At 31.2% G+C, this 20,884-nt stretch overlaps 3 protein-coding genes across 3 annotated transcripts; 2 read left to right on the top strand and 1 right to left on the bottom strand.

Moving 5' to 3' along the window:
• The first annotated feature begins 1,462 nt into the window (after positions 1-1,462).
• On the top strand, positions 1,463-3,917 carry LOC101260837 (transcription factor bHLH30). The gene is made up of 2 exons (XM_004243361.5): positions 1,463-2,339; positions 3,218-3,917. The coding sequence occupies exons 1-2, from the start codon at positions 2,067-2,069 to the stop codon at positions 3,710-3,712; spliced, it is 768 nt and encodes a 255-aa protein (XP_004243409.1). The 5' UTR covers positions 1,463-2,066; the 3' UTR covers positions 3,713-3,917.
• A 1,886-nt stretch (positions 3,918-5,803) lies between these two features.
• Positions 5,804-7,809, bottom strand: ABCG18 (ABC transporter G family member 18). The gene has a single exon (XM_004243773.5). It carries the CDS (start codon positions 7,700-7,702, stop codon positions 5,876-5,878), a length of 1,827 nt encoding a protein of 608 aa, XP_004243821.1. The 5' UTR covers positions 7,703-7,809; the 3' UTR covers positions 5,804-5,875.
• A 5,809-nt stretch (positions 7,810-13,618) lies between these two features.
• On the top strand, positions 13,619-19,263 carry LOC101260551 (adaptin ear-binding coat-associated protein 1-like). Its single transcript, NM_001366482.1, has 8 exons — positions 13,619-13,868; positions 15,521-15,552; positions 16,576-16,676; positions 17,068-17,140; positions 17,325-17,356; positions 18,074-18,164; positions 18,552-18,663; positions 18,759-19,263. Exons 1-8 carry the CDS (start codon positions 13,773-13,775, stop codon positions 19,071-19,073), a joined length of 852 nt encoding a protein of 283 aa, NP_001353411.1. The 5' UTR covers positions 13,619-13,772; the 3' UTR covers positions 19,074-19,263.
• Positions 19,264-20,884: the final 1,621 nt, after the last annotated feature.

A 20,884-nucleotide genomic window follows, 5' to 3' on the forward strand; every position in this document is an offset into this window, starting at 1 on the left:
TTAAGACAGTATTCAAAAAAAGGGGAAATACTAAAGAATAGTGAGTTTATAATGGAAGTCACTTTGGAGCAAAATAATATTCTAAAAACTTGCTTTTTCTACATTATTTTTGACTAATAGTCTAGTTGGTTAAGTTTTTACTAGACCAAAAGTTTTTTTTCTGTTTTTTTTATTTTATTTTAAAAAAGGTAAGATTGGTTGACCAATTTTTAAGGAGAAAATTATTGTTTTTAAGGAGCAATGAAAATTGATTTCAGAAATTAAACGTGAAAGTATATATAAGAAAATATTTTATAAAGTTTGATAAAATATTTTTTTTCGTTACCAAACGAGCAAACAATTGTATGATAAAAACGATTAAATTATCACAATTATGAGTATTAACGATTTGATTTGAATTAATGTTCGATTAAAATCAAAATCAAATCTAATATGATAGATAGTATTAATTTTTGTGTTTAAGTATCCATTTTTTATTAGAAAAATCAGAATATAAAAAATATTTTTTAACAGTTTAAATAAGAATTGATATAAATAAAATGTAATTATTTTATTGGGTAAACGACAAATTATATGAGAAAAAAGAGGACCCCTTTAATTTACAGCAATAAAAGGACAAAAAAAGATTTTGGACTGAAACAACTCTGAAGGTTCACTACCACATTCCCTTCACATTAGCACTTTTCCTGCTTTTTTTTTCTTTTCATATGGAAAAATAATTTACATTATAAATTTTAAGAAGAACTTAATATGTAATTTAAAATTTTAATAAAAAATAAAATATATTACACCCTTTAATAATATGCTATAATAAGTAGCAGTAACTTTTTTTTTAATAACTATTCAGATTTAGTTAGACTTCAATAGAAAAAAAATTACATATATTGTATGAATAACCTTAGATATGAGATTGTAAAAAATATAAATTGAATTAAAAAATTAATAGATCATATTGCATTGTTTTGTTATTTGTTCATACTAAATTACTAGTGATTATAACATTGTTTTTATAGTTTCTTGTGCTTCGATCTATGTCAGTATTATCCGTTGTTTTTTTAATTTTAATTATTGTACTATTTTATTATATTAGCTAATCTGTTATGTGTTGTTATTTTTGTTACGATATGTTATTTTTTGTATTTCTATTACATCATCTTTTGAATTGATTTGAACTATTTTTCATTTAAATCAAAATTCTATTAAAAATAATATTTTTATCTCCAAGAGATTTAAAAACTAATGCACACTCTATATTTTGAAATTGTACTGAATATTAAAAATTAATAAATTCTATATTTTGAGGCTTTATTTTATGAGATTTTTATATACATAATAAATACATGTCAATATTTGCAGCAGGAAATTATATTAAATGTCACAGACAGCTACTGTTTCTGACATTTTAAAATTTATTACATTTGCAAAATTTTTATATGATTTGGTAGTCATTGCTGTCCCTCTTACACTTTTTTTTATATTAGGTACATAATATAAAAGAATAATAATTTTAGAAATAAATGTGTATAATTATTTTATTTTATATTTAATTTAAAATATTAAATATTTTTAAAATTATTTATTTCATACTTTAATTATCTATGATACATAATAAAATAATTTAATTTAAAATAACTTATTCTCGATCAAACGAAGCAAATGAAACTAATGTTAGGGTTTAAATAGAGTTGTTCACTAATTTCCAAAACAAAAAACAACTTCATAGTGACTGTCTTATCAACTATACTATCACTGTTCTTGGTTACTCTTTTCTCTTTGAGGGACCCTTCAAAATCTTCTTGTTTATCTTCCAAATTGGACCTTTGGGGCTTATCACAAATCCTTCAATAATGCTTCAATTCAAGAAGAAAATTGTATCTTTTCTTGTTCAGAAACTTTGCCAATAACAAAAAGTTTTATCTCTGTTTTAGTAATGGAAGTACCTATTAGTAGAATTGAAAAAATAAGCAAACCCAGTCCAAGAATCTCTGTTTGGTCATCACCCACAAACCGTCCACCTGGTTTTGTGCTGTAATTTGTAAGTGGGTGTTTTTCTTGCTGCAAAAAAGATGGAATTTTTAAGTTCTTTTAATGGGTTGAATGAGGTTTATGGGGGGTTTCAGGGTATAATAGGAAATGGGTTGTCATCATCTTCTTCATTAGTTTTGGATAATGAGAGTGGTGAGCTTGTGAAGGCAATGGTGAAACCAGGGGGAAAAGGGGTTAATCCAGAAAAAGCTTTGATTGCTTTGAAGAATCATAGTGAAGCTGAAAGGAGGAGGAGGGAGAGGATTAATGGTCATTTGGGTACTCTTAGGAACCTTATACCTGGCACTAATAAGGTAAATCTTCAGTTTATTTTGATTGGTTTTGTTTCAAGAGTCAAACTTTGTCCACTGTTTATTGTTTTTGATACCTGTTAATGTGTTTTGTGCTGTTGGTACTGTTCTTTTTCTGAATGACCTGTACTGTTTTCTGTATTAATTGACTTGTTTTTTCTACTTCCCTAGCTACTTTGATTTGTGAGGGTCTTTTGGAAACAAACTCTCTACCACCACGGGGAGGGGTAAAGTATGCCTACTCTCTACAACTGTTTGTTGTTGTAAACTGTTTTATAACTTCAAGATGCATAGTGAATCTTGTGAAGCCGTTAGCTAGCTCATAAGTAGTTTGAGTAGAATTACAAGCAGTCTCGACGTTGTCTTTTGATGAAATTAAAGTTAATTTCATAATGAGTACTGTTTTACCCACTCCAGCTCTCTTGGATGGTATGGTTATTCCTCCATAATGTGTGGTTGGTAAACAAGGATTGGTTTTTTTAGCAAGTCACAATTGTATCGTCAAATTTTTAATATGATTCCACAAAATCTGGTTTCGTTCAAGTAAATCAATCCAGAGATAATTTGGATAAGTAGAGGAGGAGGAGTCTATTGTGTTGTTTGTATACCATGCTTTAGCTGTCAAGCAATTTCTTAGTATGATTGAATATATATCTTTTTGGATTGAATTGTGTATATTGCTAACAACTTTGGCTTCAACAATTTACCCAGTTAATAATACAAATATTTTGAGATTTGAGTTTGGTGAGGTTGATTTCGGTGCCCTCGCTATTTCATGTCCTTTGAAGTATTTTGAGTTTAATTCTGACTAAATTTTTTATTTCATGTCCTTTGAAGTATTTTGAGTTTAATTCTAGCTAAATTGTGCATTTCTATGACAGATGGACAAGGCTGCTTTACTTGCCAAAGTCATCGGCCACATAAAAGAATTGAGAGTTAATGCAGCAGAAGCTACCAAAGGTGTTCTAGTTCCAACAGACATTGATGAAGTAAAAGTTGAACAACAAGCAGAGGGATCTGATGGAGCCACTTATTCTGTCAAGGCATCTTTGTGCTGTGACTATAAGCACGAGCTTATCTCTGATTTACGTCAAGCTCTGGATACTCTCCCCCTAAAAACTCTGAGGGCAGAGATTGCTACACTAGGGAGCAGAATGGTTAGCGTTTTCGTGATTACTGAGGGCAATGAAGGGAATACTGAGGGTACTGAAAGGTGCCAGCTTCTTATAACTTCTGTTCGTCAGGCTTTGAGGTCAGTGCTTGATAAATTTTATGCATCCGAGGAATTCTCTTCGAGAAGTACACTATCAAGCAAGAGGCGAAGAGTTTCCCTCCTCAATTCTTCGAGCTCATCTTCTTTAGGGGATTTCTGGTGAATAATGTGTCTTATTTACTTGCTTTTATTCATCAACCATATAATGTATTACGTAGTGATCTCAGGTCAATGGCACATGTCTTAGCATGCATATCCTCTGATAAAATGGATAGGCATGCTGCTACATATGTCTGCCTTTGTAAATGGAGAATGTGTTGCACTAAGATGCAACCAGTATAAATATAAGAAAAATTACTTTGATGTAACCTTTCCTTCGCTTTCCTGATGTTGCTGTCCAGAAAATTTACATACATATATTGCAGATTCCTTTAAAGAGTTCATTCTAACTAGTCAACCTTATTACTGTTCATATTACTTTGTCACAGTTAAAAGAAAAAGAGCGCGACTGCCTCCAATTTGGAGTTCATTTAATGGTGTATTAGCATCATACTATATGGAAGATAGTAACATCATTTTTCTTGCTGGAAACTGGAAAATATTGAATCTTAGTTTTCTATTGCCTATTTAAGGGTGGTGTTTGATTGATACTCCAATACAAGTGCTATAATGTATTTAATGTTGGCCTGTGGCATGCCTTGTGGGTTCATGGAGCTCTTTCTTTTTCTTATTTTGTTTTCCTGTATATAATCATCCAGTATTTGAAGTCCATGAGCCTGTCTAATCTGGATTCGCGACAGATTGGCCTACTTAAGGGTGTAAACTAAAGAAATGGGAGCTGTCGCGGCCTCAGCAGGTTAGAGTGTTGAATAGTGTACATATGACCTTTGGACTTAACTCCAAAAATTAACTCATAAAGGGAGGTTTTACAAAGCCATTCATGTCGTAATATTTTTCCTTTTATTTTTTCTAACAATAACACCAATCAATTACTATGCCTCATTCCATCCTAAACACTTGAAAGTCCGTTATATGAATCCCTCGCTGATCATGTCTTTTTATTTAAACTCATCTCAGGCCCAAGTCGTCAAATTATGTAATGTAACAAATATTACACTATCACTTTATAATTAAAGCAGGAGTATTACAACAAATAAGAGAAAATTTTTTATATAAAAAACTTATGTCTAGCTTGCATTTATTGATTTGACGTAAATATCATATTTGAATTGTTTTTTTTCCTCCTATCAAGCTAATAACAAACTAGAGAATTTTTAATTCTTAACTTATACAGTTACCATGTAATCATTACACCTCTCACCAACTGACTTTATTTTACCAAATTACTCATAATTTGGCTTTTAAATAACCTCACAGTGTTTACATTTTTCACAATGGTTAGGACAAAAAGTTAAAAAACCTTCCTAATATTACTAAGTCATTTTATTATTTTTCATGTTAAGGTATGAGGTAGAGGTTGTATTTTGTCCTAAAGTTGGCCCCAGGAAGCTTGTCAAGGCAAATTAAATTCGACATTTAAACACAAAAGCTTACTAGTGGAGCTGAACTGGTTAGTGATGAAAACATTTCCCACGAACCGAGAACAAAAGGATCATGTAGGCTGATAACCAGAGTAAATAGTGTCAAATTGAGGGTTGACAAATGACAGACAAAAAAGAGGGTTGACTAGTAACAAGTTGAGTATAAAAAATTCTTTCAAGTATGAGAAGATCATCCTCTGTGGGCCTATTGAGTCTTTAGTTTAGTAAAATTGTTCCATGAATTATTGGACCATGTACATTGCTTCTTAGAATGTTGTCATCCAATTATATGTGAGACGTCAACAGGTCAGACAGCTCTAAGGTTTTTTATATTCGGTGAAAAGTGGGCTGATCAACTCTGCTTTTGAAGACTTTGTCAAGTCTTTTGCTGCTATAAAAAAGGCGAAAAATCAAGTGTTCCTCTCAATAGTCAATATAAAATGGCAAATGCTGCATTGTGTTATGCTTTAATATTCCTTTTGGCTACTCCTACTAGACAAGTTGAGCCTTTACCTTGCAACTGCTGTATATATGACTTCATTTTTGCCATATTTTAACTCAAATGATGATTTTTGTGCTCTCTTTTTCGCGGCTGGTAAGCAAGTTGGAGTTGAAAACAACTCTTCTTGAATTTGAAAATGGAAAGGGATAGGGAAGGTTTCATTTGGAACAACAAATTTGCATGGAAAAAGATCTGAAATGTTGCAAGAATATGAAGAAAACAGACTAATATGCTTAGATTTTCATAGATGGAGAAATTAAAGGAATTTTGTTAGTCATTCTTTTCAACATTTGTTTCTGATAGATCTATACCAGAGAATTAGAAAACATAAAAACCTGTAACAAAAGATGAAACTCAACATAATAGCTATGTTAGACCACTTCTGTGACTCCTCTAGACCGTATCGCGTCAATAACTGTTCACCATACATTAGACACACTCCATCAACTTTCTGTATGCATTTCAGTTTCCCGCTCTCTCCTCCATACTCATTAATCAAGAAACATTCGAACGGATACTTGAACAGACTTAGATAGTGCACAAATAGCCAGAACATAGGAATTGACTCTTTCGATATAAAGTACCCTGAGAAAAGGAAAAATGCACCTATTAGGCAACCGATAAATGACATTCCAAGGAGGAAATTTGGCACTAGTGCAGAACAGGCTGCCACGAATGAATTCCCCATCGCGAATATCATCCAGGACACCAGAGTATAGTACGCAAATGCACTGAATTCGTACTTTAATCCAACTAGCCAGTATACTGGAATAGCATAGAGAAGAGCCACTATGAAGAGGAAAGGAAGGAATACTATAGTGTTAGCTATATTGTAGGTGGAAATTCTGTAGGCTCCTCTAGATGTTTCCCTCATGAGAATTCGCCTTTCTTCTAAGAAAATCGGTAGAGCTTCCGTGTTGGATGACAGCAAGAATGTGAGACTGAAAGCAAAGAATCCAACTTGAGATTGCAGCTCCAAATTCTTGTTGTTGTTGTTATAAGCATTGAAAAATATTGATCCCAGAATTAGCCCCACAAGTAATGCTTGGATTACCTTAGCCAAGAAAAGTTGTTTTGTCCTGAAAATGTTCCTGCAGAATCTCTGGCTGAGAATTAGTACTTCTTTCAGTGGAGAATTGGAGTATAGAACTTCCTTATTGGTGTTTTTGTTAAGCATATTATCGCTTTCTTGTTCTGTATCACATTTTTCAATGTCACTTTGATCTCCAGAATGCAGGCATTCTGCAAGGCTATCTGTTATATCGATAGCGAATTCAAGAACATTGACATGATGAGGAATGAAATGTCCTGTGGACTTAAGTTTCTCTTCAAGAAGATGCAAAGAACCATTGTGAAGGACAAGGCCACTTGACAGCAACACAGCTTTATCGAAAAGTTCAAGAATTCGAAAACCAGGCTGATGGATGGTAAGTACAATTGTCTTACCATGATTCTTAGCCATTGATTTTAACATATGCATTACATGAAAAGCTGAAGCAGAATCAAGACCTGAAGTTGGTTCGTCAAGCAGAACAACAGCTGGATCATGAACTAATTCAACTCCAATCGCCACTCTACGCTTCTCACCACCTGAAATAGTCCTACTTGATTCACTCCCGACTTTTAAACCAGCAACATGGTCCAAACCAAGCTCATTCAACAGCGTTTTCACTCTATCTTTGGCCTTATCATCCCCTGCGCGTAGCCTGAACCGCGCACTATACATCAAAGTCTCTTCAACAGTTAGAAGAGGGAATAAAGCCTCATCTTGTGTCACATAGCCTGATATTCTCCTGAAATTTGCAGGCTTCATAGGCTGATCATTAACAAGAACATGACCAGAAACACATGATGGACCAACATTACCTGCTAGAATATCCAACAACGTCGTTTTTCCCGCGCCACTTGGACCAACAACTGCTGCAATTTCTCCAGGTTTGGCTTCACAACTCACATTCCTTAGTATATAAGTACTACTAGCCTTGTTGTTGTTAGCCAACTTTTTGCCTATCCATTTAAACTCATTATATTTAGCAGGTAATTTATAGGAAAGATTTCTAGCTTCAATTTTGTATCTATCATCTGATGTCTTCACAGGTAAAATTTCCATTGAGAAAAAAAGATTGAAAAATTGAGTTTGAAAGTTGAAAGTGAACAAGAAAGTAGATGAGCTAACTGAAGAAAATGGGCTCTATTTTATACTACTTGTATAACATTAAGCTAATGTGAAACTATTTGCATGCATATACTAAGTATGACATAAAGTGACTATAGTATTATACACATGAATTGTGTAGGGTATGTCAATGCTAGTCATGAAGTTGGCTAAGTAGGCTCATTTTGACAGTTTCAAAATATATTTGCAACTGATCAAATCACCATCATAAAAAATTCCAAATAAATTGAAAATATTTGTAATAGTATACATAAAAATATATCTTTTCGTTTCTATTTTTATGTCATACTTATTAAAAATAGATGTTTCTTAATACTCCCGTTGTCTTACTTGTTTCACTTTTCTTGTTTTAGTTGTCCCTTACTACTTGTTCATTTTGACAAATCAAGAATTTTTTTTTACCTATTGTAATTACTTTGAAAAAGGTAGAATTTTTTGATAATTTTAAGTTCTGAATTCACTCACTTCATAATTAATAGGGACAAAATCGTAAACTCACTATATCAATCATTATTTTTTTAATAGGTGTACAAACTCAAAAGTGGACAAGTGATAATCAGGGATAGAGGGAGTACTTGTCATTTGACAAAAACAATGAATAAATGACCATTTTCCCCCTATTTTTCCCTTGAGTGTTATTTACCTTAAAAATATGTATTTGATCAACATATATAGGAAAACTAAATAATTAATTTATGTTCGTTAGTCAAATTAATTAATCAAAATAAATTAATTTATGTTGATTTATTGTAAACTTGATTTCATGAGTACACTAAATAAGGATACATTGGTATACTGACCAAATTTATTAAGGGGTGTGAAACTTAAAATGACCGCCAACCAAATAGGAACAGGGGAGTATTTAATTGTATGTTTCTGGTAAATTAGTCAAGTTAGGTGATTTTGCTCATCTTCAGAATTTGAAAGATATAAAATATATTCGAAAAAAAATTAATTATACATCAAATTTAAATATTCTTTACAACTTCTACTCTAATTCCAACTTAAGAATTCCAAAAAACATGAATAATATTTGATTTTCATAGTCTAATGTCTACTTAATAACTCAATATTGACTATTTAAATTTTTACCTTATTTTCTTCTTTTTTTTTTAAGGAGTTTGGTAATTTTGTCTGGATCACTATTATTATTTTGGCAATTTAATTTGAGGACTGACAAAATAAATAATGTTACATAAATGAATATCCCTTAAAATAGAAGAGTTGGTGTTACCAATGACATAGGATAAGGTAAGAATACCATTAATATCCCTTCATTTATTTTGGTATGGGGTCATATATTTTACAATTGATAAAGTCAGCACATGAGAAAATTTCTACTTGCAGTTACAAAATTATTTTACTGAGCTAAACATGTATCATGTACCAAGATTTTACAATACATATTTAGTGTGACTTGTTCTCTTTTTAGATTTGGTGTTTTAATTGTACATTTGTAACTGTTTGGTTGAGTTGTGTACTTGTGTTGTGATGGGCTTTGCATGTGATTGTAAATTGCTTAAGTTGTGCAAACATCAACAGTTAGGTAATTAATAGAAGGGGCATGAAACCTATTCCGAATTCACGCATTGCAGGATCCATTTTTAAAGACGACGTTTTGATGAATGTATATATTGTTATTACTATATACTTTAACATACTATGGCTTATGGTATAATTACACTAATCATAGTGTACTCGATTAATTCAGATTCTCATATTGCATGACCTATTTTCGGAGGTGGTGCTTTTGATAAGATTTTTTCTATTGCTAAGACATTTCGTTGTTACTATTATATATATGCTTCTTAATATATATACATGATTTATACGATTACTCTTTTTTCCCTTAACCATGCATAGAGTATTGGAATCGGGAGTTAAATGCCTGCGTGCGGATTTGGCTGAACTCAGTAGATTCAGTTCAAATACTCCCTTTGTTTTTATTTACTTATTCATATTTTCTTTTATATATGTCCCTATTTACTTGTTCATTTTAACAAATTAAGAAAGGACAACAATTGTTTTCCTAATATGTCCTTATTTAATTCTAAAAAATTTATAGTACTACTAAGTTGTAATGCATGCTTTTTGAAACTAGAAAATATATTTATTATACTTGGTGAGTTTTATAATCTTTTAAGTTAAGGGTAAAATTGTAACTAACCAATGATAATAATTGGTGTCTCAATATGTGTGTCACTTCTAAAGTGGACAACTAAATAAGGACAGAGGGAATAATATATTTTTGTTGATAAATTCATTAAATTTATAGAAATATTAAATTTGGAACCTAATTATTATCACTTAAAATTGAAAAATCTCAATCTAAATTGGTTGACTACTTAAAGAGTCACCTTATTGGTGATGATTCGATTCCCCTCGGTAATCCCCCTCTTGGCCTCTCCCCTTTCGCCTCCCAGGCCTCACTCCCAATTTGAAAATTTAAAAAAGCTAAAATCATTATTATAAATTTAAGAACTTATAGAATTAAAATCTTAATTTAGAGTCTAAATTTATAATACTCTCTCACTCCGCCTCGCCTCGCCCCACCCCCACCTCCTCACCCAAACCTTTTGACTTCTAGAGTAACCAAATTGCATTACGATTATGATTTCAACTTGCTTGCCTTTGGCTGCTTAATTTGACTGTTAAACTTATTTTAATTAGCTTAATCACACAATCACTATATAAAATTAGCGTTTTCAAACTCTGTTGACATAAGATGCATGTTACAACATAACCACCAACCCTCCTTGTCGATTAACGATAAATTCAGAATTTTAAATTTATAAATTATTTTTTTTTTTATGTAAAATTAATTTACTGGACATTGATTAAATTATTTATACATATTAAACAATTTTTTAGCACAAATAGAAAAATATTAATTGAAATTATCAAATTTTTACGAAATTTTTAAAACTAAAATTCTAGCTTCGTCCCTCAGACGTTGTCAACCCCCACCGCTAGTAACAAAAAGATCACAATACAAAGGAGATATTTACTTTTTTTTTCAACCTTTTGAAAGTGATAGATATCATTTTAAAAGTTGAGTAGTTGAGCGTTTATACAAATATACTAGATAAGAATAAAAGTATTTTTGTTTTGTTTTGAAGATTAATAATAATTGAAGTACTAATTTTTATTGTCCAAATTAAGATGATACAACACACAACTGTCAATTCACTAATGCATTTGGGGAGTAGGTCTTGTTGGTTATATTCTTATTCACAAGTCGATCTATTACGATCAGCGCGGTTGTTCCTATTTCATTTTCTTCTTCCAAGTCCTTCTTAGAAAGTATTTACTGAGTTATTTACGGAATCTCAAATCTCTCTCGATGCCAAGAATTCTTTATGTGTCCAGGTCGATTAGAGGTTCGGCTTCCTTCTCCCCCACCTTTTAGCCTTTTGGACCCCTGGAAAAAAAAAAGCTGAAATCTATTTGTTTATTTTTATTGTTATGTTATGTTTTTTAAAAATAAATTTAATTAATTTTTAAAATTTAAATTATATTTCATTAATTAAATATTTTTAATAAAAAAATTTAAATATTTAAAAACTATATGGACAATACTATTATAAATTGCAAATTTTTATATATGATGAAAAATACATTATATAATGTTAGTTAAAATTTTTATAATTTGACTCTAATAAAAGAAATCATGACAATTAAAAACAGACGGAAAAAACACATAATTTGTTATAAATTACTCTATATGCTTTGAGATATTGATTTTAGTAATATTTTGGAAATTGATTTTTTCTTTTATATGTATCATTTCAGCCGCCAACGCCCGTTTGATCAAAATATGAAGAGAAAGGGGGAAATATCTTAGATTATTTGTTAATTTTGTTGTTAGGGTGATATAACTTTTTATAATGACGAAATCATGAATTTTAACAAGGGTATTGTACTGGATCATCTCAAATATTGTAAATCACATGAAATTCACACGTACAATGAAGGGCTAAAAACACCTAAAGTATTTTATTTTTTCCATTTTTAAACTATCACGTATTTATTTTTTCTATTTGAATAATTAATAATAATTTATCAAAATATACCTTAGAATATATAAGTTATTTTCTTATCCTATGTATATTGGAAAAGTGAACAATTAATAATAGAGATATATTTCGATAAATATTTAATCATAATTCATATATAAAATTCAAAAGAGTCAAAATATTTTAAATGTGTCTTTAATTCATCACTATAAATACATATAGTATATTTTAATTTAGGATAAAAAATTATGCTAGGGCTTTTTATGAACTAATATGTTAAACGAAAGATATTTATAAACAAATCAAATATGATAAGGACATTTTGGACCTTTTTCTTTAATTATATTATCTGAATTTCAGTAGTAAACTAATTGAAGTCGGTTATATGAATTATTATATTTTTTTTCCTGTCATTGGCCCTTATCTAAGTAATCGTATAACCTAAAGTTTTTAAAATCTAAGTTGATTAAGTCCATGAGAAAGATATAACTACTGGCTTAGTAGGTGAAATAATATTCTCTTTCCCATTTCTTTATCTCTACGGCAAACAATAATGAAAATAGATCAATTAGCACTTTAGATATTAAGTGATAGATCAAAAATTTTTACAAAAAATGTTCAAAATAAAAAGAAGTAAACATAAAAATGAAAAATCGAGAAGAATATATAACATCTATCGTATATATAGATATCATCTATCATATATACATATATATAAAACATGACTCCCTAAATAAATACTAATAGAGTTGGTACTGAACATTCTTGTGTTCAACTATTAACTAGTGATATAGATAAGTCATTTTGTTTACTTCGATGATATAATTAAATCTTTTCAGTTACTTGAAACATAAAAATTTTATTATAAAAAATTAAATTTTGTTTATAGTATAAAAAATATATCCACGGTCTAAATATATATGTAAATTAAACCTAAAACTTTCACTCCCCATTAACAATTCTACTTTATTGTCCTAATAAAGGGCCAAAAATTCACTTTAAGTTGTAGGAATATTAGTTTAATCAGCTTATTATTTATTGTTTACGTTTTGATAGTCATATGAAAAAAGAATGTGGTTTTTTCTCCACTTTGTTGTTATTAAAACAATGTATACATTTGCATCTATATTCAAGGAAACTAAGTAAACACTCCTAAAAATAAAATAATTATAAGTATATATCTTTTTATATTTACACCTCACTAAATAGTTACGTTATATATTTCTAATCGATTTCGCTTAACTGATACTAAATCAATATTATATATTGTATTGATATCTTTATGATCGATATTTCACTTAACTAATAATAAATCAGTATATATTTCTCATTAGTCAATAATACTATAAGACTATATATATATATATATATATATATATATATATATATATATATATATATATATATATATATACACGCACACTCTTACAGTTAGGGGCGGAGCTATATTGCATTAAGGAGTTAATCCAAATCTCTTTCGGCGGAAAATTATGTTATTTATATATGGTTAAAACAAGTTTATTTGGATATATAGCAGATGTCGAACCGCCTTTGGCCATTTATTTCTATAGATTATGAACCCCTTTATTGAAAATTCTGACTAAGCATCTGCTTACAGTATCATTGATGAGGGTATGAGTTGTATTTTTTTTTTAAAGAATGAATATTTCTTGAATTACTTTGTATTGAAATATGTACATATAATTATTTTAAATTTTATGACCCATTCATATAATTTTCCCTTTATATTTAAACTAACAATACAACAGATAAAAAACTATCCAAACATGATGTAACAAAATAGGGCATTTGTCTTAGTAGTAACTAGTAAGAGGAGGACTAATTATTCAAAATTCCCAAACAGGCCCTTAAATTTCATCAAAATTTTGATACCGAGTCTGGTGAGTTTCTCCTTTAGTTTGATCTTCAACTTTCAATTGAATTAAGCTTTGGTGGAGCATCAGCTGTGTAAACAGAGATTTAGATCAATGGAGAAAGAAAAGAAATTAACAGAAGGCACCTCAGAAATCGAAGAACCCATTGAAGTTCCTTTATTTCAAGTCCCTGAATGTTATGTTTACTTGGTAATTTTCACTTCTATCATCCTTTTTCTTGTAATTTTTCTACTCTTTATTGCAAATGTCGTCATGGGGTTTTGGAAATTTTGGTTCTTGTGTAGTTTTGATCCCAATTTAGTGATACCCGTTTGAGTTCAATCATGGGCAATTTATATAGCTCGCTTAGTTAGTCTTGTTTTGAGGTGTAGTTGATTGATCGAATCTTTCGTTATTTGACATGGTTCTTGTGATATATAGTATTAGATTGAAATATAGTGCCATTTGTATTGTTACTTCTGGCTTGGTGGTATAGTAATGTGGCTTCTCTTTTGATTGAAAAGTTGGGTGATTTTTTGTTTATTGTTGGATGTATGATATTTTGGACAGCTTATTGGATTACTGGAAAAAGATTGAAATTTGTTGTGCAAAGGTGATAGTCCTGTATTTAGATAGGTAATATTGATGCCTACGAGGCTACGGCAGTGGAATTTTAGGGTGGCATTGCTTGTGCCTTAGTGGCATTTCATCCTGTCTTGTTTATGTTCAATGTTGATTTCATACTTTTTTGTTGTGTGGAAAAAAATGGTTTCTTGTGATATTATTAGCTTTTGCAACTTCATTAAGCTGTGATCTTTTTAATGGTTTTTTGCCCGTGGTAAAATCATTCTTCGATTAGGATAACTGTACACTGCTGTAGCGTTGTAATGTGACTTCTGTTTAGGTTGAAGAGTTGGTATTCGTACCTTTTCTTGTGTCCAAATAAGTTGATTTGAACACTTTGAAGTTAAAAAAGGAAAATGAGATACTGGTCTTTTCTTGTAGCATACCTCCAGGCAGTAAATGATTAGAATGCCGTCTTCTCGTTCCGACCTATGAGCCCATATCCATAAGTAGCATCATTATGCGTTGGTGAATTTTGATTACATGCTAGGTTTTAATTATAAAAATTGGAGAAAAGGAAGCTAGAGAAAATGAAACATTATAAGTTAGTGAGCCTCGTTGACAACCTGGATTGGTTTAAACAGGAAAGTTTCCCAAAAGAACATCAAACTTCACTTTTGGAGTGTGATACGTTGGAGTGTGTTATGACCAGTGAAGCCGGAACACTTTGATCTTTCTCTGGGATTATAGTTTATATGACTTTTAACTTAGGGGTCGTTGTGTGTCTATCTGTTTTGCTTGTTACTGTCTTTTAAAGTGTGTCTTATGGGTCTTAATGCTGGAGTTGGTGGATCTGAGTCTCAAAATCTGCACCTAATATAAGTGAAGTTCTGTATTTGCATATGCACAATATTCGCTTTATCTGGCTGATAATCCTTGCCTATCATTCTATTCTTTTCTATTGATTTTATGGTTTTCATCTTCCATTGTACCTACGAGAATGGAGTCTGTTTGCATTTTAGTCCCTTTTGACCTATTACATTTTATGCCAAATCTTGAGCTTGATGCATCTATTGGAAAATCATGGTCCCTAGAGGATCCGTTCCTTCCTCCATTAATTTTCTGTTGGTTGGTGGAAATGTTCACATTAGCTGCAGTCGTGACTTTGATAGGATAGAAATGAAGTACCTCTTAAACTTGTAGTATTTGCATGTCTTGGTGCCATCAATGATATTACTTACTTCATAAAAAGCCGAAGTACCGCTCAAACTAACATCTGTATGTTTGCTGATATACAGATCCCTCCAAGGAAAAGTGCAGCTTCATACAGGTTCAGCCAATTCATTTCATCTAAAAATTTGTCTCTTGCACTTAACTTTTAATTCATCAATGAGAAATTTTTGTTAGTTCAATATCTCTTTATAATGTTTGGCCACTTTTATGCTAGTTCCATCTAATTATTTGTGTTCACATTTTCTGTGATTTGTTCCTCCAAAATTTTGGAGATTCTAGTGAATAATTAAGGCAAAAGCCAATAAACCATTCAAAGACAAATAAAAGGTGTAGTAAATGAACTTATCAAAAACAAAATAAATAGACAAATAACTGAATAATAGAAGGAACAGTCAATGAGACCAGGATAAGCACAATCAGGATTTACTATATTTTATATAAAGATGTGTCAGTTGTATCACGATAAATGGCATATAGTAAATTTTTTGGTTTAGCTTTTCTGTTGTTCTATGTAGTAACTTGTGATGTAGCTCTTTTATGTTTCTTTTTAACATTCCAGTTTGCATGACATCTTAAGTATTCAGCCTATATTTGATTGGAGAAAAGATATCTCAATGTACATGTGAAACTTGCTTGTCTGATCGTTAAGCAAATTTAACAAACATTGGACAGGGTTAAGCCTGTGTAAGTGATGTTTGCCCTGTTGTTTTAAAGTCTTCCAGGCACAAGATATGATAACCATTAGGTAGTCACATACTTCATAATGTCAACAGTATTTTTTTTAAAGGAGATTATGATATTTTTTGTTTGTTAACCTTTGGTAATTTCCCGCGAAATTTCCTGGTATTCTGTTTGGACTTAGGTAGGAATATGATTTTATTCATCTGAATGAACCAAAAAGAAGCTATATACTTTGAGTCTGATGTTATTACATTCTTCAAGAGCTCCTGATCAAATTCCTACTTTGGTTTTGTTGGCACAATAGTGATTTGCTCCTTCATGTTTAGCTGCATGTGTACAACATATAAATCTTGATTGAGTGCTTAATGCTGGAACCTTAGCTATTTGATATTTGAGGCCAATTATTTTCATTCACTTTTAATTCTTCACTTCACGGCAGGGCTGATGAGTGGAATGTTAATAAATGGGCATGGGAGGGTATATTAAAGGTTTTAAGCAAGGGAGAAGAGTGCATCATCAAATTGGAAGACAAGGAAACAGGTTAGTTAACTTGGGGATTAGCTTAACTTTCCGAACGAAAATTTCGGATCTCTTATTATTCTATGTTCAATGCTATGAATTCCTCTACCCCGTTGAGTACATTGAATGAAAAAATGGCTATAATAGAGTTTCTCTTTTTCTTATTAAAAGCTACTCTAGAAAGAATTCTTTTGTGAGGTGCTAACGATTTAATAATCTTTATAGCCCCATAAGATTTCAGTTGATTCTCCTACTAATTTTTTTTTTAGAAGGAAGCATTTTATTACCAAAGAGAAAAAAGAGAAGGCAAAAAAGCAAATATTCTCCTACTAAGTGCTATTGCTGAAGATGAGATGATTAAGATTTTCATATGTTGACTTGTGATGTCCTTTATTCCTTCTATTCGTTGTAGGTGAATTGTATGCGCGTGCATTTCTCAGAGATGGGGAACCACATCCAGTGGAGGCTGTAATTGATAGTAGCAGGTTTATTAGTTTGTAATTAAAATGATTCACCTCCTTTTGGCGCTGTTTTCCTGCGTTATAAGTACTCTAACGGCATCATAGACTTCTCTACCAGATTTTAGCTGTTTATTGTAGTGTGTTGGTTTACAAATTCAAATTAATATTAACTGTTCTAGTACTAACTGTTTATATTCTTCTCTTGCAGATACTTTGTTCTTCGGATTGAAGAGAACATTGGTATCTACTTCGCCACCATTTACTTCTGTTTAATGTTTATCGGAAATCTAATTTGTTCTAGTAGAACAGGAAATCCATCATATAATTCTACCTTTGGTAGGTATAGAAATAATTCATGTCTGCACACACATGCATGTGAGACAGATTTGCTGAGGGGGTATGTAAAAAGATCTAACAAAGTTCCAGATTATTTTAACGTAGGCTTCTAGTTAGTATCCATTATTAGCTTAACACACTAAAGATACAAGTATCTTTATGGGTCCCAAACAATTTTTCTCTTTTGTGTCACCTTATATATGCATATCAGGTTATACCAATTTCACTCGGGGTTAGACATATCTTAAGTGCAAACCTAGGAGCAGTTGAGGTTAATAATAAGAAGTTTCTTCTCCTGGTTTTCCAAACATAGCATCTGTTACGTAATATAACCTGTCTCGTAGGGCATTATAGAACCTCAAATTTGTTGTGGTTTTTCTTTGTTAGACTCATGTAGTTTTGGCTGGAATTGGTCCTCTTCCTCTGCTTTTGTACCTTCTAATAAATTAAGATTATATCCTGTCTAAACTTGGAAGTGCTTCGATGTTCTTGGTTACAGCACTAACACTATTTAGTCAATCACTAAACTTTTCATGTTAGGATATACTGAAAACCGACATTCTTCTTGAACTTTTTGATTCTTGCTATTTACTTCAAGTCTTCAATGTGTTACTTGTACAGGTGGACGCCTCAGACATGCTTTTATTGGGATTGGATTTCGAGAAAGACCTGAAGCCTATGACTTCCAAGCTGCTCTTCACGACCATCAGAAGTATCTTGCTTTCTTGCCTCACCTTACATGTTCAATTTTGCGTGTCCTTTTTTTAATAGCTGTATGCTTGTATTATCTTTTTGGCCCGTACAGTGACGTAGCAGAATTTTCACTGTAAAGGTAGTCAAAATATAAAAGTAAAAGACACGAAGAAGCCAAAGGGATTCAACATATAGTTATTATACGTAGAAAGAACATTTTTGTTACCCAGTTACACAGTGTAATTTTCCAGCAAAGGAGTGTCAATTGGATGGGGAGGGTTTGGTTTCACGTAGGTCCAAATGTTAGGATTGATAGGAAGGTGTTGAACTCATTTGAGATGCTCCTTTATGTTTTATGTTCAATTGCTTGCCTTTATTGATCTGATTCAAAATATGCTCTAAACAGATACCTGAACAAGAAGAAAACCGCAGAGGAGATGGAGCAGCAATACCAGAAATCCTCATCAGTCGACTACAGTTTGAAAGAGGGGGAAACCCTGAAACTTCAGATAAAGAATGTTAGTCTCCATGAATCCTGTCTTAACATATTGACCTGTAGTAATGTTTGCTCTATCATCCAATAACCGCGTTTTTTTTCTTTCCCGGGCAACAGAAACCTGGTGGCACCATAAGGTCCAAGTTCTTCGAGCAGGGTCTAAATAATCTATCGTTGGAAGAAAAGGCCAACCGAAAGGATTCAACAATATTACTCAAGCCACCACCACCTCCTCCCGCACCACTTTCACCTGTTGCTGCTGATGCAAGGTCTCCCCCAGTATCACCGTCTAAACTGAGTCTCGAGCAATCTGCTGAAACGAAGGACTCAGCAACAGCGAAAGAGGAGCCAGATACATCAGAATCAGCTAAAGAGCAAGGTCCACAAGATGTTGCAGATGATGACTTTGGAGATTTTCAAGCAGCTGGATGATGTTTTGTTGGAAACTCAGTACAATTGGAAAACTGAAGTTCATAGTTCACACTAGATACTGTTGTTGAATGTCTTTGGTACATATGATGTGTATTATAGTTTTCACTCCATATCTTTATTGTCTTGCCTATTCACCTACTTGCCTAAAGAATCTTTCATTTTCTTTAAAGCTAAATTTTATCTGGTGGGAGATAAAGTTCTCTGCTAAATTCAATTGATTGTTAGTCAATGAACAGTGTACATAGTTCTAACTCCTACCTAGTGGAGGTAGAAAATCTGTTTCCGAAAATTCTCAACGCAAGTAATACATATCATTCTATGTAGAAAATTTGTATCCGAAAGATCCTTTAACCTAAGTAACACATAACACATTTAGGTAGAAAAAAAAATTGTTTTCAAAAGAACTTCAATGCAAGTAACACATTAAAACAAATTTGAAAGGATAAAATAAAAGAATGAACACATCACAAATAATAGGGCAAACATTCTAAAACATATCGATAAAAGGAACAATAACCACGACAAAATATAAATGATAGCCGAAGCACAATAAGTAACAAATAATAACATAAACAGAATAACCACAACAAAACAAAAAGATAGTCAAAACACAATAGATAACATATACGACTAATATAATTTTTTTTTTTTTCCTAAACGATATAACAACACTTCACAAGATACTAAACTTTTTTTATCATTCCACCACACTCATCAATGATCAAAGAACTCGTTTTTCTTTTATTTTGTGAACGGATTTAACTTTATTTTATTAGAATTATCCCATTTTTGGTTTCACCAACAATCCTATTAATGAGTAATATTTATTTAAATTCATAGTATCAAGACATTTGTTTTCCTTATTTAATGTTACAGTATAAAATAACTGTTTATAATAATATTTTCTTTTGGGTCCAGTTGACTTTTGAGCAAGTGGATTTTCTTTATTACTCGGTTGATTTTCAAGTGCCATTTTTAAGACGTTTGGCTCAGCTTAAAATCTTGTCAAACTGGCTTAAAAGCTGGTTTTTCACTTATTTAATTATTTGACAATACTCAAAGTAACTTATTTTAAGTTAAAAAAACTTATTTTAAGCCAAAAGTTAAAAACTGGGGTAGGAGTGCTTTTTTTTTTTAGCTTATAAGCTGTTTTAAGTTGACCACATTTTTATCTTTTTGTCCTTAATATTTTTATACAATCTCCAAATTATCCATATAACCCTAACATCTCTTTCTTCCATTTTTCCGTTTTCACGTTTGGCATAACAACTTCAGCACTTTTATCCAAACGTATAACTGCTTATTTTAAAAATAAATTTTAACACTTTCAAAAGTACTTTTTTAAAACTGCTTTTATTAAGCCCATCCAAACGGACCCTAATTCTTACCCACCAATTTCAAATAATTATTTTTTTTGAGGAAAGGAATAATTACTTTAATAAGAAAATATGTTTGACATCATTTTCAAGGAAAATAAAATTATTATTTTTCTTCACAACTTCATGATTGCTTCGATGCTTGTATTCTTATCCTTAAAATACTTATCACCATTTCTTTAGCTAATAATGATGATAAGGGTGATATAGCCACAAATAGAAAAAGCATAAACTTTGTTTATATCAAATTAAATATCTTTCGAAATAATTTTTAAATTTACGTATTTTTTTTCTTTTTAAATTAAGTATGAAAAAAAACACAAAAGTGAATTATAATTAATTGTTAAGATTAATATTTTAAAAATATTAAAATAAAGATATATAAAAGGAATTTTTTTCCCTTCCACTTGTGTCTCAAAAGGTTTGACAATATTA

Source organism: Solanum lycopersicum, chromosome 7, assembly GCF_036512215.1.
Source record: "Solanum lycopersicum chromosome 7, SLM_r2.1".
Lineage (NCBI taxonomy): Eukaryota > Viridiplantae > Streptophyta > Magnoliopsida > Solanales > Solanaceae > Solanum > Solanum lycopersicum.